The sequence below is a fragment of the Cricetulus griseus genome, chromosome 2 (assembly GCF_003668045.3).
Source record: "Cricetulus griseus strain 17A/GY chromosome 2, alternate assembly CriGri-PICRH-1.0, whole genome shotgun sequence".
Lineage (NCBI taxonomy): Eukaryota > Metazoa > Chordata > Mammalia > Rodentia > Cricetidae > Cricetulus > Cricetulus griseus.
This window is the reverse complement of record NC_048595.1, coordinates 426,007,045-426,028,966: the sequence shown is the minus strand read 5'-3', so window position 1 is coordinate 426,028,966 and position 21,922 is coordinate 426,007,045. Positions and strand designations below refer to the sequence as shown.

General features: G+C 44.2%; 2 protein-coding genes across 3 annotated transcripts in view; both read right to left on the bottom strand.

Moving 5' to 3' along the window:
• Positions 1-648: 648 nt before the first annotated feature.
• On the bottom strand, positions 649-3,045 carry Rpl37a (ribosomal protein L37a). Its single transcript, XM_027397173.2, has 4 exons — positions 2,897-3,045; positions 2,426-2,554; positions 1,954-2,036; positions 649-770 (listed from the first exon to the last, which is right to left on the bottom strand). The coding sequence occupies exons 1-4, from the start codon at positions 2,897-2,899 to the stop codon at positions 707-709; spliced, it is 279 nt and encodes a 92-aa protein (XP_027252974.1). The 5' UTR covers positions 2,900-3,045; the 3' UTR covers positions 649-706.
• A 10,544-nt stretch (positions 3,046-13,589) lies between these two features.
• Positions 13,590-21,922, bottom strand: part of Smarcal1 (SWI/SNF related, matrix associated, actin dependent regulator of chromatin, subfamily a like 1) — a 44,976-nt gene continuing 36,643 nt past the window's right edge. For both annotated transcript variants that reach the window (XM_027397171.2, XM_027397172.2), the window contains exons 15-18: positions 20,939-21,121; positions 19,537-19,637; positions 18,176-18,272; positions 13,590-13,910 (exon numbers count right to left, since the gene is read on the bottom strand). In XM_027397171.2, coding sequence (XP_027252972.1) covers positions 13,671-13,910; positions 18,176-18,272; positions 19,537-19,637; positions 20,939-21,121 — 621 coding nt within the window. In that variant the 3' untranslated portion in view covers positions 13,590-13,670. The remainder of the gene's footprint in view (positions 13,911-18,175; positions 18,273-19,536; positions 19,638-20,938; positions 21,122-21,922) is intronic.

Below are 21,922 nucleotides of genomic sequence, written 5' to 3'. Positions count from 1 at the left end.
AACCGATCCTAAGTAAATTAAACCCTAAATTTGCCAGAGGATCCTCATTTTTGTTACTTACCTATGTATTATCATTTGTTTCTTCTAAGTTTACACAGTACATTCAATTTTTGTTGTTTTTCAAGACAGGGTTTCTGTGTAGCTTTGGAGCGAATCCTGGCACTCGCTCTGTAGACCAGGCTGGCCTTGAACTCAAAGATCAACTGCCTCTGCCTCCCAAATGCTAGGATTAAAGGCATGTGCCACCAACGCCCAGCTTTTCAATTCAATCTTATGAATCCTTGTGCACAAACTGAAAATCTGCCAAATTGTAGTTGTTTTCAGTTTGCTGATGTGTAGTTAAGAGTGAGCTTTGCAAAAAATTGTCTAGTATGCTTTACAGCTTCAGCAACATCTTGAACCAGATGGAACGGCATACACTTGCACATAGGGGATGGGAGGGCCAGACATTCAAAGCTCACCTGACAGTGTTGGCACATGCCTTTAATCCCAACACTTAGGATGCAGACAGATATGTGAGTTCAAGGCCAGCCTCCAAAGCTACAGAGAAACCCAGTCACACAGAATGTCTAACAGCAAAATCTTTTTAAAATGAAAAACTGTAGCATATGCCAAAATGTTATAATGAACCACAAACAAGGAAAAAAGTTATGTAAATTAACCCATTTATTTCTAGTGGCTAGGCAGGTCTCAGGCAGTCACACTTCTACTGGTCTTTCAATTCCTTCAGTCTTCTGATGGCAGACTTCACTGTGACAGCAGATGTAGTGCTGTTAAGAAAAAGTTTCCAACACAATTAAGTGTGTTAACACAGAAACATGAGTAAATCTGCCTCTCATGGGTCCCCTGCAATCCTGAAATGACTTTCTCCTGGAAATTTATATTGATAGTTTCCTTCAGCAATACCATGCTGCAAAGAATCCTAGGAGCATGGCATCCCTTAAACACCACGACTCCAGGTACTTGCAGAACTCTAAGGTTCTTGTACACTTAGTACTTTCCTTTGAAGATAGGATAGCAAAGGCAGATGGCAAGTTTCAGGGTGCACACCCCAAAGCAGCTAGACTACAGATTATACATACGAACATCACTTGTCAGGAGAGCACTTACTTCCACTCTTCCTTTTGCTAGCCTAAAACTCAAAGTGCTTAAACCCATCCACACAATCATTTCAAACACCAAGACTTCGGTTAAAAACTGTAACTAGTACATGTCATCCCTCAGCAACTAGCCACACCCACAGGACCACACTACTCAGAGTATAAGGGCCTCAGGGCCAGCAAACAGCCACAACAGGCCCTCAAGATGGCTTTAATTCTCAGATGCTAATTTCTAAAGACAAAGCAAATAATGACAGACAGGTTTCTTTCACCTCAGCAACAATATGCGGCCGCCATGGTCACAGCACTAAGTATGTCCAAAGCTTGTCTAAAATGACAATAGTGTGGCAGCCCAAATAGCCCCAAATTTTTCTATAGAATCCCAAACCAACTAACCTCATTTAAAAACTATTTTACAGAAATAATTTGTCAGCCAAGGTAGAGCATACACTCAGATGACAATAATGGACACAGAGAGACCATAATTTTCAAAAGATCCTGTGACTGTACAATTCAGAACATTAAAATTCAGATCCCAACTTTTTCCCAGCACTTGGAAGACAGAGACAGACTCTGTGGATTCGGGGCCAGCTTGGTTTACAGAGCTAATTAGGGCACCCAGAGCTGTTACACAGAGAAGTCCTGTCTCAAAATAATAATAGTCCCAACTTTTATTTCAAAATGTTTTCTATTCCAGTTTTAATCAAAAGAAAACCCTAATTTTTAAGAAACCCTAAAGCATATTTACTTTTTACTTATTTACTTTACAAGAAAACTAGCCAACATGTGCCAGACCTGGAACATGGGCTGTGTGGTCCATACACTTGTCCATAGCACAGAGAAATGCACTCACTTGTAGGTCCAGGCCCCACCAGCCACTGTTTTCATGCAGGAACCACAGTGCCAGATGCCAACAGCTCGTCTCTTCATCTTGGTCTGTAAGTATTTTTTTAAGTCTTGATATGAAATATGTGAAAACAACCCTCTAGAGTTTTCAGAGTCTAAATTATGTTTTTTTTTAAAAAAAAGGCAGTTTATCTATCTGCTAAGCAGTCAAATTCTAGTAACCCAAGCAGAACATTAGATGCAGACTAGACTGCACAGTATGTATACAAGTATTAACACAGCAATCATTTCCCACTGAGTCGTTCAGGTTTCCACCTTTTCCCTCTCCAAAACCAGTTATCCTTCATTTCCTCAGGCATTCCATATAAGCTAGGAATGCCTCGCATAAAATTAGCCTCAAATTCTCGTTATCTTACGCTGTCCCACCGCTTACAAACCACCTTAGGTCACAAGCCATCATCCTCGGAGAGCCAACTTACCTTGCCACAGAAGGAGCAGGTATACTTGGCGTGCTGGCTGATTTCAATTTTCTTCACCATTTTCCGGAGGGAGGCACCATAGCGAGTCCCGTATTTCCCGACGATCCCGACCTTCTTGGTGCGTTTAGCCTGTGGACAGAGTCAATGACAGCGACATTTAGCAATGGGAAAAGTCCGTGCACGCAGCACACACACCGCTGTGCACAAACTCAGCTAGGGCCGAGTTTTCTCCAAGCTCAACCCGCAAGACCGGCGTGCTCGGGCGAGCAGGGCTCCGGAGCGGCGCCTTCACCGCCGAGCTGGGCCCAGCCCCGCCGAGCCGCCTCCGGGGCTCCAGACGCGGCAAGGACCCCGGCAACAGACAGGACACAGGACAGCACAGGCTGCTCGAAGCGGGTGAGGTAGGAAAACCGGACAGAACGGCAGATGCAAACGGATAGCGACTTCCAAAGCAGAGACACCGAAACTCACCATGTCGCCGGAACCTAAGCCCAAGCCCGGAGAGGAAGAGACGCACTGCGCAGGCGCGGTTTTAGCGAGTGGGCGGAAGTGACGTCACGGGCCCTCTAGGACCAGAACTCGGTGTTCCGGAGGTTTACTCGCTGTCCCCTGGCGGTGCTTTGGGGAATGTTTAGGGGGGCTGCTGTCTGGTCTCTTGCTCACAGGCTGGAAGCACAACCGTCTTAGCTTGCACATACACAAAAAAATATACAAAACCGGTGTGATTTTCCTTCCATTCTGATCGCGAGAAGGCAGGTTTTAGGTGACTTAATCTTTTAAGTGTTTAAATCATAACGTTGTGGCTGAGTCTCCTTGCTTTCCCCATTGTGTGATGCTTTGGAAAATCGTCAGACGCTGACCATAGTAAAAGTCTAGGATGGGCTCCCAGGCCAAGTTGCACTTCAGCTGTGAAGACAGTCATATTCGTTACAATTAGGAGTTATGAAATGTTGCTGATCAGAGCTGGCGGGTGGGTAAGGTAAGAATGAGGGGCCACCTCAACCCAAGACCTTAGGGGGGGGTTCTCAGCTGTGGGTCAAGACCCCTTCGGGGGTGTCTAACGATCCTTTCACAAGGGTTGCCTAAGACCATTGGAAAACAGGTATCTACGATTCAGAACAGTAGCAAAATTAGAGTTGTGAAATAGCAACGAAAATAATTTAAGGATGGGGATTACCACAATCGAGGACTGCCCTAGAGCCTGGAATTCTCCCAGGAGAAATGTGGTTGGGTTGGAGACATGGCTCAGCGGTTAGGAGCACCAGCTGCACTTCCAGAGCACTAGGGTTGTTGGATTCTCAACCCCACATGGCAGTTCACAACAGTTTGTAACTCCAGTTCCAGAGACTCCGACGTCCTCTTCAGGACTTTCTGGGCACCAGATACGCATGTGGTACACACAGTTGTTACATGCAGGCAGAACGTTACACATAAAAACTGGTTAAAAGGAAGAAGTCGGGCGTTGGTGGTGCACACCTTTAATCCCAGTGCTTGGGAGGCAGAGGCAAGTGGATCTCAGTGAGTTCAAGGACAGCCAAGGCTACACAGACAAACTCTGTCTTGCAAAACTTTCATTGTTTAAAAGGAAGAAATGTAATTGCAAGGCTGGGAAGAGTTAACAGTCACTCAAATTTTGCCTATGATTTGTCCTCAGCGGTTGTGACTAAGGGTCTGCTTTCTCATTCAGACAGGAAGTAAACAGTATTGCTTCTTCATGTAGAACACACTTTAAAATTGTTTGCTGTCCTTTCTGAGGGGATGGCCAGGAGAAACAAAGCCTGCAAGAGAGAATCCGAGAGAATGCTGCTAGGCATTGTAGCATTCCCTGACCACGTTCCCAGTCAGAACTCTGGTAATAAGTAGCTACACTTCATACAACTAAGTATTAACTACCTCAAATGATTTCTTGTGTGTTTTTGTTTCTTCCTTATTTGTAGTTGTTTTGTTTTTTCTTTGGTTTCTTGTTTTTTGACACAGGGTTTCTCTATTGTTTTGGAGCCTATCCTTGAACTTGCTAGGCCAGGCTGGCCTCAAACTCACAGAGATCCACCTGCCTCCGCCTCCCGAGTGCTGGCATTAAAGGTGTTCGCTGTAACCGCCTGGTGTGTTTTGTTTCTTCACAATAGCCTGCAGGCAGGCAGGTGTTTCCTATCTTCACTTTCTCAGCATCTGAGAACTGTGCTGAGAGGGTCACAGGAACTCAGAGTAGCAGATACAGAAATAATGATGCCAGGTGGCACTGTCTGAAAGGTGATGCACAGTGGGAACAGTCTAAGTGTATATGTTCCATTTAATTGTCATTGTGATCATTTACACTTGAAACACTTTTAGCAGGGCGTTGGTGGCGCATGCCTTTAATCCCAGCACTCGGGAGGCAGAGGTAGTTCCAGGACAGCCTCCAAAGCCACAGAGAAGCCCTATCTCGAAAAACCAAAAAAAAAAAAAAAAAAAAAAGAATTTTTTTAAAGATTTTATTTATTTATTTATTATGTATACAACATTCTGCTTCCACCAGATCTCAGATGGCTGTGAGCCACCATGTGGTAGCTGGGAATTGAACTCAGGACCTCTGGAAGAGCAGTCAGTGCTCTTAACCTCTGAGCTATCTCTCCAGCCTAGGAAAGAAACAATTTTAATCACCATTATTAAGATAACAAATTTCCCAGCACTCGGGAGGCAGAGGCAGGAGGATCTCTGTAAGTTCGAGACCAGCCTGGTCTACAGAGCTAGTTCCAGGACAGCCTTGGCTTTTATACAGAGAAACCCTGTCTCAAAAAACAAACAAACAAACAAAAAAGATAACAAATTTCAGCCGGGCTGTGGTGGTAAACACCTTTAATCCTAGCACTCAGGAGGCAAAGGTAGGTGTATCTCTGACTTTGAAGCCAGCCTATTCTACAGAGTGAGTTCCAGGACAACCAAGGCTACACAGAGGAACCATGTCTACCTATCTCAAAAAAACAAAACTTTCACTGTTGTTTAGGAGCACAGGCTCTGTAACTGGAAAATCAGGGTTTTTCTACTTACCAGTTACAATGCTTTTGACAAGTTCTTTCCTCTTTCTCTATGTTGGCTTCTCAACTATGAAATCTACATAAGTATTAATATCTACTTCATAAAGTTGTGAAGAGTCAATGAGTTGAATGCATACAAAATGTTTGTCACAGTGCCTGGAACATAGCAAATACCATTCAGCTGTAAGTATGAAGAATTGAAGGCCCAGAAGTTAAGAATCTTGCCCAGTGTCTCACAGCATTGTAGTGGTGGAATTAGAATACAATCTCGGGGCTGACTGTTCTCAAAGTCATTTCTCTGAAATGTCAGCAGGCACTAACCCATGTCATAGTAACACTGAGAAAACAAAACATAAATCAGGCAGGGTACAGGCCAGATTCTGTAACTACCTCATGGTATGGCTTCAGGTGTGTTGGGAGCCAAAGATCTCAGGGCTTGGCATGAGATCCTAGGCCATGCTTGGCCAGCCACATAGTTAACCTTTACATAGCAGCTCCTTAGAATCTCAGCTCAAGAAAAGAAACAACTTGACCCAGTCTTTCATCCACAGGCTCAGTCACCTAGGTAACCCTTCCTGGACCTCTTACTCATGAACTCTTTACCCTGCCAAACATCCTCTTTGTGGCTTCCTAATATCCTGCCTACACTAACACCTGGCTCACAAACAACCCATTCTACCTCTCCCCATATCCTGCTCTGCCGACCATATAAGCTAGCCTGAGGAAAAAAAAAATAAAGTTTGCCACTTGATCAGAATCCTGTCTTGTGGTTGTTCTTTCTGCATCTCTTGTCCCCCATTCCCTATCCCTGACTCTCTTGCCCTAGGTTGACGTCCTGCAGGTCGGGGCACAGGTGAGCCACAGTCCCTTGTATAAAGTGCCACCTCCCAGCTTCCCACAGCCACTGTATTTACAGTGAAGGCCTGGGCCAGATAACCACTGAGGTCCCATCTACCTCCTGTCTTTTGCGGTTCCAGGGAGTTTCCAGACACTGTGCTGTTGGGACAGTGGCTGACTCTGTAGTGTATGCCATCACTGCCTCATAAAGTTGTTTTCTAAAAAAGATTTACTGTGTATATAGTGTTCTGCCTGCATGAATGCCTGCAGGCCAGAAGAGGGCACCACATCTCATTGTGGATGTTTGTGAACCACCATGTGGGTGCTGCGAATTGAACTCAGATCTCTGGAAGATCCGTCAGTGCTCTTAATCTCTGAGCCATCTCTCCAACCTGCCTCATAAGGATTTATGGAACAAAAGCAATTCTGTTTTTATCCTCCCCTTGCATAACTTGAGCTCTGTTTGTATAAATTCAAGGAAGAGAAAAGGCAGAGAGTCTACTTTTAGAATAGTGTGTTGTGGAACTAAATGGATTTTTTTCTATGTAATATTTTTATCATGAGCATGCATGTCTTTCATAGTCTGAAGAAATTACCACTTAAAAATAATCCCAGCAAAGGTGGATATGGTGGCATATACCTGCATCCCCAGCAGTTGAGAAGTAGAAGAGAATCAGTAGTTCAAGGTCATCTTCAGCTATGTAGTGAATTCACGACCAGCCTGGGTTACTTCAGACCCTGTCTTAACTTTTTGCAATTAACTCCAACAACCCAGTGGCTATAAGGACACTACTCAGATCTTGGTTTCTAATATCATCCTCCAATAGGAAAAAACAAAAAGCAAAACCAGAATTCCCTACAGAAGCAACTGGCTCTAGCACTGTGGCAGGAAATGTTCAAGATGAGCCTGGAGCCAGAAAATAAGGAAATGTCTTCAAACCCAGAAAATCCTGTAATGATGGAGGAAAGTCAGAAACACAGGAGCCAACAGAAAGTGCTTCCAGTAGACACAGATAGAAAATTTTGGAGAAAACGTAAAATAGTATTGATTTACAATTCAAAGTGAAAGACCCCCTGACCCCTAAGGGTCTCAGGATCCCGAGGAGCCCCCAAGACTCAGAAACCAGACCAAGAGCTGCAAAAGCAAGAGGGTTTATTAAACGAATGCCCATTCGGGTGTCAGCAATATCGGGAAAGCTGCACACCCAGCAAAGGTTATAGGCTCTTTTTATAGGGAAAAACCGCAAATTAACATATATGTTTGGGGTACAAAGCGAATGGTTACAAAGTGATTGATTACAAAGTATGATTTCATATTAAAGAGGTCTCCCAGGTAAGACCTGGATTTTTACAAAGGAAAAGAAAACATAGAATGTACTCCGGAAAGTCCTTGATTGTCTGCTGGCCAGCCAGGTGTGACCCAAACAGGGTTGTCTTGGCAATATCCCTCATCTAAACCACAGAATGTGCCCAGGGTTGGGGCCAACTCCCTTGTAATGGGCCAAGGCCTGTGGGAAACTTTTCTCTTTGTGAACTAAAATTTTTTTAAAACTTTTTCTCTCAGCAAACTAAAATCTTTCAAAAGAATAAAATTACTATCTGTGAGTGCATAGAAATAAATAATCGAATAAGTCTGTGATAAGAAAAGAAAAATCTCGGGACTGGAGAGATGGCTCAGAGGTTAAGAGCACCGACTGCTCTTCCAGAGGTCCTGAGTTCAATTCCCAGCAACCACATGGTGGCTCACAACCATCCATTATGAGATCTGGTGCCCTCTTCTGGTGTGCAGATATACATGGAAGCAGAATGCTGTATACATAATAAATAAATAAAAATTAAAAAAGAAAAGAAAAGAAAAATCTCCTCTAGAGCAGTTTTAAGTAATTTATGTGGGTACTCTGCCTCCCATTAAGCAAGAGCAAAACTGCCAGTCTTTGAGTATGGGGGGATACAGAACTTTCTTCCAAAGAAGAAACCCAGAGAAAAGACTTTACACAGAGAGGCCTCACAAGTACCACCTTGACCAGGTGATCAAGGTCAAGATTATCAATGATGTCATATCGGTGGTATTGTGATTACCATGTCTAAGTACAGGCTGCTAAGTACAGTATACCCGACCTGGGTGACAAGAGAATAGAGAAAGGACAGACACAGACACACAAATAGAAAAGCTGGGATCAAGTGGCCCATGATTACTCTGATAGATGGGAACCAATTACAGAACAACCGGGAACCTCAGAGCACTGTGTACAAAAAGGGAAGGACAGGTTAGCTAGTCGGTGTGAGGGGTCTCTGGAGGGAAGCATTCTCAGTCTGTAAACATCCAGGAGAGGGAAGTGGTGGTGGATACTTCCTTTATGCTTTGTCAGTATTCCCACACAGACCAGAGGAAGGCTTTGCCTGTTCTCTGATCCTGACTCAAGGAAGGCTTTGTCAATTCCAATGGGTCTCAGGCAATGGTTCTGGTCAATAGCACACATCCACTCACGACTTATCCACTCCTTATACATTCACTCAAGGCTTCCTCTGCTCGCCAAATGTGATGGTCTTCCAAACCCTCAGATTCATAGCCCCATCATACTTCTGGAGATGTATACCTGGGTCTGGTGTGCATGCGTATATATCCATGTCCTAAAGGACATCAGAAACCTTCCTTGATCCTTCTCTACTTTATTTATTAGAGCAGGATCCCTCAATTGCCCACAGAGCTTGTAAACCCAGATATTCTGGTAGCCAGATTATCTCAGGGATCCTTTGTCTTCATCTTCCTAGCTCTAGAATTATAGGTGGTCTACCATGTCCACCCTACATTTATGTGGGTTCTAGAGATCTCAACTCATTTTGGCAGACTTGAATGGCAAGTGCTTTATCTACTGATAAAGGCAGAGCCAGGCAGATCTCTATGAGTTTGAGGTCAGCCTGGTCTACAGAGTGAGTTCAGGATAGATTCCAAATGCTACACAGAGAAATCCTGCCTCCGGGGGAAAAAAGATATACAAAAATAGCTACTCTACTTCATCAATTTTGTATAAATCCCAAACTGTAGACACGGTCTATTTGAAACCACCACTCAAGGCACTGTAACTAACGAGGGCGGAGCTATGTTGATCTTTGCATCCCCGTGCACTGACACAAAGCCTGGCATGCCAGGGTAAAAAATATTTGTTGTTTGGGACTTGTTCTTTTACATATCATGTGATAGGCTTATGAATAGTTTTGCAAGTTTGGATTTCCTTACTTTCCAAGGTCGATTCACTGACTCTAGAACTGGGTGTGAAAGGGGTGGGGTGTTCTAGACAAACAGATCACGTGATTTGCCTGAAGTTACACAGACATAATTGAATTCTAGACTACTTGCTGTTTTTGAAAACTCAAGTCATTGGGTTTGCTTCCTCTGTTGTATAGAATACCACACACTCTGTAAGGGGGAAGATAAAATAAGCTTGAAGTGTCCAGTAGTCATTAGCTCTCTGTGGTGGTAATTATATTATGGTTCTTAGACCTCTCAGTGCCTTTCAATCCTGTCTTCTCTCTGCCTTGCTCCAGGATCTGCCTTCTATTCTGAAGTTCGCCTTAATTTCATTTTGGGGTTTTGGTTTTACTTTTTTGAGATTGGGTTTCTCTTTAGCTTTGGAGCCTGTCCTGGAGCTCCCTCTGTGGACCAGGCTGAACTTGAATTCACATAGATCCACCTATCTCTGCCTCCCAATTGCTGGGATTAAAGGCGTGCACCACCACTGCCCAGCTCTCCTTAATTTCTTTAGCTTGGGCACAAAGACAACCTCAGTCACAGAGACTGTATCTGAGGCCTATACAGGAGTAGGAATGTGCTTAAAGCATCTCTGTTCCCTGCCAGGATCAGCAACCCTTTTGTCCCTCAGGGTGGAAGAATAGCAAAGGCCACAGGAGCAGTCACTTCTTTCCAGAAGGGGACCAGGGTAGCACTGGAAAACTATCCATGTGAACTGGCTGCTTGCAGAAGCCGTACAACAAAACCTATTTGTGTTAGTGCAAACCAACAGGGATCGATGTTTGGTGGCTGCAGTGTACAGAAACAAGTGTTTGTGGAGAATTCCTGTCCAATCTGGGCTTCCTAACCAGGCATAACTGGTGCCAGGTGGCTGGATGGGTATGTACTGAGGCAGTCTAGGCCATGCTGAGCGATCTCTTGACCCTGGCTCTAGCCTAATCTGGATCACCATTCAGCAAAGTCACGGCCTCCCCTGCACAGCCTCTGGCCTGCTGCGGTCAGGGAGGGGGTGAGAAGAGAGAGAGCATGACTGAGAGTTTGATGGAGAAGCTGAAAAGGAGACACTTCACAATGGGAGGAAATTGTTCATGCTCAGAGCGATCTCAGCTAACCGAACAATTCTCTCTAAATAGCAAGCTGGAGGATAGACATACAAATAGCTCTCATAAAATCAGCTCTAAGTGACTGCAGAAAATTGTGCCTCTCATAAAGTCTCAATTTGTCTTATTTATGGGCGAACTCCTATCCCATTAAAGGAGCATGAGTTATAGATGTGCACCACATTGTGCTCCCATACAAGTCTCAATGAGAATCTTTTCTGAATCAATCCCATCATTCTTCAGAAGCACTCCAAGTGCACCTTTCACCTCTAAAATAATTAACTAAAAGTCACTTCCAGAGAGGGCTCCTTTTAGCTGCTGAGCCAACCGGTTCTCCTGGGGCCTATGCAACAGGGTATTCTTTAAGAAATTTGAAGCACAGGTTCATCTCATGACAGAGATACACAAAGGGCTTATCCCAGAGTCACGGGACTGTCCAGAGTCCTCTGAGGCTAGTTCTCGACACTGAGAATCGACGAGTCCAAAGTACATTCACACACATACATTCTTTCCTTCCTTTTGTAGCTCCTTAAATTCACTGAAAAATCACCCAGTTATTGTTAAAGGGCCAAGACCAAGGCATCTGGCAGGATCACAGGCCACTTTTAAAGAGAGGGTATACCAGCCTTAAACAGTGGACAGGTGCATCATATGAAATGGACCACTTTGGTATGACAAATTTGGCAGTTTTTTAAAAAATCAAGTTTTAGGTATATAGGGAATAAATTACAAATGCCACCATCTCAAATTCTATGAGTTATTACCTCTAAGAAGTAGTAGCATGGGGGTGAGAGGAGAAATATAGGACTTTTATTTTTCACTTATAATGTATATTTTTAGAGTAATTTTATGTCAAATACATAGTAGTGAATAAATGTCCCCACAGAGTCACACCTGAAAGGACAGTTTTTTAATATGTGGTGCTGACAATAACTGCACCGTCATCCGGGAAATATTAACCTTGTGACCTATCTCACTCCAGGTGGATAAAGCTAAACATTAAAGGCAAAGTAACTGCTTCTAGATAGTCTAGCACTGGGCTTGTGCCTGCACAAGCGCTTACTTTGGTAAAGGTGCACATTGTCTTAAGAACTTTTGTGTGTATTTCACCCTCAGAATGAAAGGGTTGCAAAGGGGCTGATAATACAACCCGTTGGATGGGAGGAGGGAAACATGGGCAGAGAATACTGCAAAACCAAGCAACTGCCAGCTGCCACAGTAACCCAGAGACTGACTCACAGGCTTCGTTGTGCCATTCACTGAGGTTAGTTCCCTCACTGAGACACTGAGATCTGAAAACAAAATCGAAACAGGTATTTTAGACTGTTCCAATCAACTCCTTCCAAGGCACCTATGGTGATATTCCGGGACTGACTTGGGGGCAAATGGAAGGAAGGGTAAATGTATGATCAAGCTTGATGTATCCATTTTGCAAGATAAGGAGCAATCTCACCTTGTGTTTCCTGTCTCCCGTTGGGTCTCATGTCCCTAGAGACAGCCTCAGGTCATGGGCAGTGCTCCCTCAGGTTTCTTAAAGCACACAGCACCAAACTCACACATCACAGACTGCAGATGAACATAGAAGTGGTGGCAAAGAAATGTTCCTTTCCCAGTTTTCTCAGAGCAAAACAAACAAAAAGCTCCTTCATTTCCTGGTCCTTAACCCATTCCAAAGACGCTTTGCCCTAACAGATTGCGGTCCCCACTAATGAGCTGGGTGGGTAAGGAAAGGGCCCACTACCAGCACCAGAGGTGAAAACAGGTCATAGTTGGTTAAATAGCAAGTTTGAGATAGACTTGGGATACATGAAACCCTGTCTCAAAAATGGAAATTTCTTATGTTAACATGATCGATTTTGCTAAATCTACATCTGTTAGAAAAGTTAAAATCACGGTATGTGATTTCTGTTATTTTACTATTGGATTATGTTGCTCAACCACAGGCCGGCAAACTACAAGCCATGCACAATATCCACCCACTGTCCACTTCTGTTATGTTAGTGACCTTGGAACGTCTTTCACAATTACGATGGCTTTAAAAATCAAAATAAGTTTATGACAAGAAAATCAAAGTTTGCATTTCAGGGTCTATAAATATATTAGGAAAGATGACTGCCACTGCTGCTTCTACTGTTGGATAAATCCCACAAAGGCAGGTGCTTTTCCTTTGGTTTAGCAAGTTACTACTTTGGACAGTGCCTGGCACTATGAGGTGCTTAATATTTGTAGTTATTGAATTTTTTTCAATTTTTATTTATATTTTATGTATGGGTGCTCTGCATGTATATTTACAAGCCAGGAGAGGGCATCACCTATTATAGATGGTTGTAAGCCTCCATGTGGTTGCTGGGAATTGAACTTAGGACCTCTGGAAGAACAACCAGTGCTCTTAACGGGAGCCATCTGTCCAGTCCAAGCTATTGAAATTCTTAACTAGATAAACGGGGTTGTAATAGGAAGCACCTCATTATTTAAGAATGTAAATTATGACTGATATTGAAATAGGGCACAACAGACTCCTTAATGGAAATGCCATTCAGACTGTAAAACACAGCATGCAAACACCACCACCTGCCAAAACTAAAACAAAGGCCTAATCCATCAGTCCATATAGTTCTTGGTAAGTTTATAAATGTATTAACCTTGGATTTTAGCTTCTATAGTTCTACTTCTGGCTTACTGTTCTTGTTAACTTAAGTGTATCAACCCAGAACATGGTTTTTTGTGCTTAAAATCTCATCCTCAGAAAGGCTCGGGGTTACACTGGGAGCATCCAGTGTCCTTGCTAGTGGTAATAAGGACTTTCTATTGGCCATGTCCACAACCTATAAGCCACTGCTCCTTTTTTGATTCAGAAAAGCTAAAGGTAATTAAGCCTCCAAGTAGGCCCATCTAGGACTATAGGAAGGCAAACGCTGGTACCCACTGGCCTTGGACTCTTCTACTGTAAGACAAAAGGAATATAGGCTTTTAAAGAAAATACTTTATTACAATGAATCCCATGATTTTTGAATGCATCCTTTCCTTTTTTTTCTTTGACCCATTTAAAAGGGAGAAGTAAAGCTGTCCCAATTATCAAAAAATTCAAATCTCCTTTTCTGTGGAGGACTGTCTGTCAAAGTGTTTTCATCCAAGATGTCTCCCAGATCCTGGGAACTACTTCCAGAGGTTCCTGAAGTACTTCCTGGGTCAAAGGACTCTGCCGCCTCCAGGAATTCCATGTCATTTCCGTCTTCTTCAAAGGACTGCTGGAACAGGTCATAGATGGTCTTCTGCTTCGGGTCCTTTATTAGAAAAAGAAAAGAAAATGTAAAACATTGACCCTCACGGCCACACTGAGGTGAGAGGTGGTGCATTTTATTTAACCAGGGAATTACAGGTGCTCATCAGACTGCAGCAGTAAACCAGTAACCTGAAGAGATGTCCACCTTCCCCAAGTCTTCTCTGCTGCTTATTGGATGGAGAGAAACAGAAAAGGTGGAGCAAAGAGGCTGCTCTCACAGTAAGATTTATGTTGGGAATGTTTTTTCTTTTCCTTTCTAATTTTCCATATCTATACTGCAATATTACAGTAGCTCCAGGAATCTGACTTCTTCCTAAGCCCAAGTCTTTCTAAATGAAAGTTAGTTAAACTGTAATGTGTCTTCCATGACATACTACACCTCATTTTCAGAGAGGAGACCTGCCCTTGTGTCTGATGTTAACACTACACATGATCAAAATGCATGCCAACAATATCTGTCCATTGTTGGCAATGTTGAAGCCAGGCCCAGACGTGCGACAGGCTGTCCATCCCCCCTCCACTTAGCTCTCCAGAGTCTAAACTCTTAATTCTGACCATCTCATGGTCCAGGAGTACATTTTTAACATCATTGTGGAAATCTACAGATCCATAAAACTGTTTAAAATCAAATGCTGAGCCAGGGAGATAGATGGCTCCGTGTGAAAAAATGCTTGTTGCTAGGCCTGTGATGTGGCAATTGCACATGATGAAAGGCAAGAACCAACTCCTGTGAATTGTTGTCTGATGTCTACATGTGTACCATGGCCCATGCATGTGGATGGGGACAAACAGACCCAGTGATGAATAAATGTAACAATATACTCTCAGCAGCTAATTCCTAAATCCCCAATCTAGCTTCTCTCCCCACTTTACAGACCTACCAGTATTTTCATATCTCTCTGCTTGAAAGTGCCAGAGAGCCGTCTTTGGCTCAACAGGTTTATTCCTGCCATCACTTTTTCTTAGTTGGAGTTATAGGCAGTTGCGAGACACTCAGTGTGATGCTGGGAACTGAACTCTGGTCTTCTGGAAGATCAGTAAGCACTCTTAACCACTGAGCTGTCTCCCCAGCCCCTCAAGTTACTCATAACTTGAGCCATAGCTCTTGGTATATTCAAAGACTTCAACAGCTCAACTGCATTTCTGCCTCAACCTGATTTTACTCCCAGGCAACCCTTTAAGGAGATTCCCTTTGTTGTGTCATGGGCTCTCCCAAGTCCACCTCAAGTCTAATGTTGCTTCCCTGGCTTTCTGGTTCTCTAACTATAGCCATTTCTGAACAGAATTCCTCAATACTGATGAACTTCCTTGATAGGGGAGCATGACATGGAAGAACTGCAGACTATTCCATTAACCGGTGCCCCCAGGGCCCCAACCTTTCAAAACAGGAAATGACAGAAGAGACTATTAAAGCTGAATTCAGTATACTCTACAAGTCCTCCCCCTGAGAAGGAGTGCAAGGTCAAGGGAATGTTGCAAATGCAAGGCAGACCAGTGCAGCAGAAATACCGGCTCGTGCCCATCTGATTAGGAGGATGACAGCACCATTCTCAAACTGGGAGCACACATAGTTAACCAGACGTAAATTCCAAGATCAGCTTATTCTTTCAATTCCCCTCTGGGAGGGAAGGCTATCTATACTGAACATAAGCTCCTTTAGCTTTTGTCTCCATGAAGGAGGTAGTGTTTTCTCTTTCCAGTTGCTAATGAAATTCTTAGCCCCATCTTAGTAAAAATAGGTAAGCTGAAAAAGCAGGTTTTTTTTTTTTTTTTTTTTTTTTTTCCGAGACAGGGTTTCTCTGTAGCTTTGGAGCCTGTCCTGGCACTCAACTCTGTAGACCAGGCTGGCCTCAAACTCACAGATCCATCTGTCTCTGCCCTCCCCCCCAAGTGCTGAGATTAAAGGCGGGCACCACCCACGTATGCTGGCTAGTTTTATGTCAATTTTGACAGAAGCTAGAGTCATCAGAGAGACTCAGTTGAGAAAATGCCTCCGTAAGATTGAGCTGTGTATTGGTAAAGTTTTAATCAAAATAAATACTGATAAATCTCATTTCCATCACTCTGCACTTGTACTTTAAACAGTTTTTTAATGGATTCAAAGTTTCTGAGGGAAAAGCCAGGATGAGAAAAAGATTTGCTAAGAATCTTTAGAAGTAGCCTTTTTTAGTTGGGTGTGGTAGTGCAGGACCTTAAGGCAGAGGCAGGCAGATCTTCAAGTTCAAGGCCATCCTGGTATACAGAGCAAGTTTCAGGACAGCTAGGGCTACACAGAGAGACCCTGCCACAACAAAACAAAACAAACAAAAGCCTCTCTCTTTTTTAAAGGTCATTATTAACTTAGCACCATCACCTCCAGTGCTTTCACAGCTTAAAGGCTGTTTTTGTCTAGACCCCACCCCTCAGAAAGCCTGCCAAAGGTCAGCTCCTCTCCTGTAGCTGCTCAAGACCTAGTCACCAGACCTGCCATGTGACTCTACAGCCTTTCCAAGGGTCACCCGGGCATGCTGTGCTTTGCTCTCCTGTTTATGAAATCTGGTTTTATTAATTCGGTTTGATGTGGCTTATTGCATCAGCAGAGGTACCCAATAATCAGACATCCAATACTTATCAGTTTTAAGGGTGCCTTAGTTGCTGTTTTTGTCTAAACGTAAGTTATGGTCAACTTTCAAAAATATGGTCTATTGAGGGAGCTGGAGAGATGGCTCAGCGGTTAAGAGCACTGCCTGTTCTTCCAGAGGTCCTGAGTTCAATTCCCAGCAATCACATGGGGGCTCACAGCCATCCCTAATAGGTTCTGATGACCTCTTCTGGCTTGCAGGTCTGCAGGCATATTTGCACACAGAACACTGTATACAAAATAAATAAAGTCTTTTTTTAAAAAATTGGTCCATTGAATATGGAATCTCAGGCCTATATAATCACAAATTCTCAGAATGCTGAGACAGGAGGACCTTGAGTTCAAGACCTGTCTGGGTGACAGAGCCTACCTCAAAAGCCAGTTATTCCAATAATTACACACACACATGGGTAGATTGTTTTAAAAAATAAATGAGTGATCAGAACCCCAGACTTTTGAAGTTTTAGTCACATGCTCTACAGTATCTCACTCAGACAGAGCTGAGGAATGGAAAGGAACAGATGAAGTTCTGGGTGAATGTGTGTTGGTGACATGGGCATGGCTAGGGTCCTATGTCAAGGACCTATGGAAACAGCAAAGCCTCCTCCATATGGGTGAGGCTTACAGGGGTGGCAAACCTTTCTCTGGCCTGAGTGTGAATGCTGAACAACACGTGTAAGTACAAGTATTTACAACATACACCAGTGTGTGCAAAACCTAACAGCTGCGGCTCCCTCCTCCAGGCTAGTGTAAGCTGGGACTGCTCCTCACATAAGCCTCCTACCCATATTAGCTAACCCCCCTCACACTGTATATAATAACCACCATAAGGTTCTGGCTTGTTTTGTAGTAGGTACTGCTTCTGGTGGACTGAGCACTGCCCACCTGACCCAGACTTTCTGGATGTGGTCTGTGTATCTGTCCTTTTTCCATTCCCTGGTCACCCCAGTTAGGTTTTCAGGACCAAGCCAGCAAGGCATGATGGCTCCATCATCTGCAGGGCCAAGAAGCCTCCTTTGGCACCTTTGATAGAGTGCATCAGTCTTGGGAGGATATTCTCTGGCCTCTAACACTTTTTTTGTTTTTTCAAAGATTTATTTATTATGTGTACAGTGTTCTGTCTTCATGTATCCCTGCATACCAGAAGAGGGCACCAGATCTCATTACAGATGGTTGTGAGCCACCATGTGGTTACTGGGACTTGAACTCAGGACCTCTGGAAGACCAGCTAATGTTCGTAACCACTGAGCCATCTCTCCAGCCCCATCTCTAACACTTTTTACCAGAGCTGATGCTACAGATGGAATAGTGGGTTGAGGTGGAGACTTCTATCATGGGCTGGCTTCACATGCCATAACACTATGCTGGGACAGTTCTGTGGTGGCCATGCTGTATGGCTGGTATTGCTATCGTACTTATGGGGACAACTTAACAGTTGCTATGAGGAGTTTTCCCTTTTTCTCATGGCTTGAAGAAGCAGCGCTTCCTCATAAGGGACGGACATAGATGAACAGAATGACTAGAGGGCCAGCCACCCTTCCTTTCCAGCTCAGTGACTGACACCTCCCCTGTTTGGACTCAAGAGCTCAGCAGCCAGCTCACTGCCTTGTTTTATATAGTGATGAGGAGTCATGTGCTGGTGTTACCTTGTAGAGATAATCAGTAGCTTCTGTCATTTCTGAGAAATTGGTTTCAGAAAGCCCAGCTTCCCCCAGAACTTTAATCTTCTCTTGAATCAGAGGCCTGTAGGGGAGAAAGGACTGTAGTGAAAACAACCTACCCAGAACCCAAAGACTGATTAAATGAGGCCCCTTCATTCTTTCAGGACTGTGATGTGGTAACTATCACATATTTTTGCATCTCTCAGTTCTTCCTGAAATACTTGCCCTGTCTCAACTGGAAACAGTCTAATCTGTGTTCATAACACCAGGTTCAAAATTCTCTCTAGCACAAGATGTCTAGGACAAAAACCCTGCCTCATTGTAATAATACTGTGAGTTTGCTGTTAGGATCTGCCCAGGGGCCAATCCCTTACCAACAGAGGAGTAGACTGATAATGCCTGCAAGGTAGGGCTGAGCAGACACGGAGAGGGGGCGCTAACGGGGTAACTGAGGAACTTCACATCAGGAAGAGGGAAAGGGGTTGAGAAAGAACCTGGGAATTTACTTAGATGATAGGCACAACTCCAAGGGTTGAAATGTGACCTGTGAGGCCTGGTGGTGCAGACCTCTCATCTCAGCACCACAAGAATAGGAGGCTGAGCAGCACTCAGGAGGCAGAGGCAGGTGGATCTCTGTGAGTTCAAGGCTAGCCTGGTCTACAAAGTGAGTTCCAGGATAGGCTCCAAAGCTACACACAGAAGCACTGTCTTGAAGAAAAAGAAAAAAGAGAGTCCGAGGCTGATGGATCAAAAGTTCAAGACATTCCTGGGTAACAAAAGAACTTTAAGACCAACTTGGGCAACTTAGTGAGACCCTGTTTCAAAATGAAAAATAAAAAAGAATTGGGAGATAAAGCTTAGAAGCAAAGAACTTGCTTAGCTATGTGAAGCCCTATGCTCAATCCTCCATACCATACCAATAAACAAGCGGCCCCTGCCACGAAGCACTACAGGGTTCAGAATAAGTCACTTTCTTCAAGTCTAGCCTTGAAAGAGGTGACCATCACATCACATATCATGAAAGAGGAAAGAACACTGTCCTCATCCCAATAAGCCAGAAGTATTAGCTGGGAACAGAGTGTTTCTTACACTGAACATCTACAAGTATAGGTTTCTCTCCTTCTTGGACCAGTGGGAAGGGTCACTGCCCTTTATTCTTACTGGTTGTTCCCTATACCCTGCAAGTCTCCAAAGAATGCTAGTGATGAAGGCTAAACGTGGTCATGGGAAGCAGGAAGCATCACTAATTGGCCTCAGCAAAAGTGTAAGTACTGAAGGAGCAAAGAAGCCACACCCTCTGAGTCACTCAGGTCAGCTGCTCATCCAGGTCACCCACCCAGGCATACCAAAGGTAGTCATCTGCTGTGCCTTTTGCCACCAAGTAGTGAATGCCCACAGAGCTTGTCTGTCCAATGCGATGCACTCGGTCCTCAGCCTGGATCAGCACCTGTGTGCCCAGGGAACAAAACAATTACAGAAAGGCCTTAGGAAGCCCATCCCATCAAGCCCCACTGCTTCCTCTCTAAAGCATTTTCCCATCTCTTGAAAAACTGAGAGGGACTCAAACAAACCTTAGGACATGGTTTCTGTGTGTGGAGGGGCAAATGACAGAAACATGGCACACTCCATTTCTTATCTCTGGAAAATGATCCTTCAGGGGCTGCAGAGGGGGCTCAGTGGTTAAGAGCACATGTTCTTACAGAGGACCTGGGGATCACAACCATCTACAACTCAGTTCCATGGGGATGCTATGCCCTCCTCTGACCTCCAAGGGTACCGGATGTGCACGTGGTATACTGACATACATGTAAGCAAAATCATCAGAGACAAAAATGTATCTAAAAATTTAAAGTTATCTTCCAAAAGGGGTCCTGCGTGATGACTAAGGGTGGATGTGTTCATATGCCAGTAAGCTCCATGATACCTCAAACCAGGACACTGATTTATGAATGGCCTCCATCTTGGAGTCTAACCATCATTAAAGCAGTGAAAGCATCACATCAGAAAATTAGAGGGAAAGTAACTTTTTTCTGAGACAAGAAATGTTATGAGTCTTAGATCTGCCATCACAGCCTTGAGTCATCAATCACATCAAGGACACAATGCAACTGCACAAACACCTGGTGTTGTCATTCTACCAGAGGCTCCCATTGGCAAACAGCTCACAGGGACATTTAACAAAGGAGGCCTGGGTGAGTGTCTCTGAAGGGTTAGCTATACATGTGTTCTGTGCCCACTTCCTTCACAAGAGAGGTGGAGGCTAAGACTTTTCTAGTCTCCTGCTAGGACTTCCACATCAGTACGACAGAGTCAATGATCCCACAGGTTGCTGTGATGACCTGAAAACTGGCTCGAAGACTTGCAGTGCTTGAAAGGACTAAACAGCAACAAACACAAACATGAGACTGAACAGAGACAGGACCCAGTGCTTGAGAACACTTACAGAGCACATCAAGTTTTTAAAAACTTTATCTGTATGTGCATGAATGCTCTGCCTGCATGTATGTACACTGCATGTGTACCTGGTACTCACAGAGGCCAGGACAGTCAGCCTGGGATTGGAGTTACAGATGGTTGTGAGTCATCATGTGGGTGCTAGGAATTGAACCCGGGTCCTCTGGAAGAGCACCTAGTGTTCTTAACCACTGACTATCTCCCCAGCCCCAAGAACATGTCTTGCTTATGGACCTTGTATCTCTCAGCCCTGAGCACATCCAGGAGGATTCCAGTCAAGTAAGGATCCCTTACCCCGGGGTTCCAAAACAGTTCAGCAAACACCACCAGATCAGCTGAGGAGAAGGTAAGGCCCATATTGGCGGCGGTGATGGAGAGCACTGCCACTGTGTGCCCCGTGGACAGCTGGAACTTCTGGCACAGATCCTCACGGTCTGCTGAAGGGGTGGAGCCATCAATTCGGATGTTCTGAACTTTCTGTGAGACAATGGGGAAACTAAGGTGGGCTCCAACGGTATTCAGGGGCTGCACAGCCAAATCCTCTAGGCAGGGCCCACAGATAGAACCACTCTCCTACTCAACCCTCTCTCTTCAGGGTTGTCTCCCCTTTTGTAAAATCGAAGGTTGAACTCATACAACTGTATAATCATGCACCATTATAAGAAACAATACAGACAGACATTCTATACATGAGATTGAGTTTCCCATGCAGTGGCCTTTTGTAAAAGCATAGAGTAGTATTGCCACCAGGATGCCAACTGATTCTTTGGTTCTTTCGAAACAGGGTTTCTTTGTGTAGCCTTGGCTGTCCTACAACTAGCTCTGTAGACCAGGCTGACCTGAAACTCACAAAAATACAAAGCAAGAGCCTATCTCAAGGAAATAATAGAAAGCATACACCCTCTGTTTTATAAACTCAGTTACTGGTGGAATTGAATTTTCTTAAACAGCTGTTGCCTTTACATTTCCACTAGGAACCAGCATTGTTTTTGTAGGTAACTATAGGGAGACACCTTAGCCACGCCTCCTAAGAGGTGGCTACAGGTGTGCCCGACCACGCCCTGACGGGTGATGTCAAGGTGATGGGGAAAGGCTTTAAAAGGACAGACAAGGCACATGGCTTGCTCTCTCTTGCCTCCCTGGCCTTGCTGCTTTTGGCATGCTCTGGCTTGCTGTTGGCTGGCATTTATCTATTAAAGTTATCCCAACCTTACGGATTCCATATCAGTTCTTCATCGTTTATCTTCTTCAATAGGTAACTTCCATTTTTATGTCATA

Coding starts and splice junctions, on each gene's coding strand:
- Rpl37a (XM_027397173.2), bottom strand. Junction 2,037..2,425: donor CCTGCTCCTTCTGTGGCAAG/GTAAGTTGGCTC, acceptor AAATACTTACAG/ACCAAGATGAAGAGACGAGC. Junction 771..1,953: donor GGTGGGGCCTGGACCTACAA/GTGAGTGCATTT, acceptor TTTTCTTAACAG/CACTACATCTGCTGTCACAG.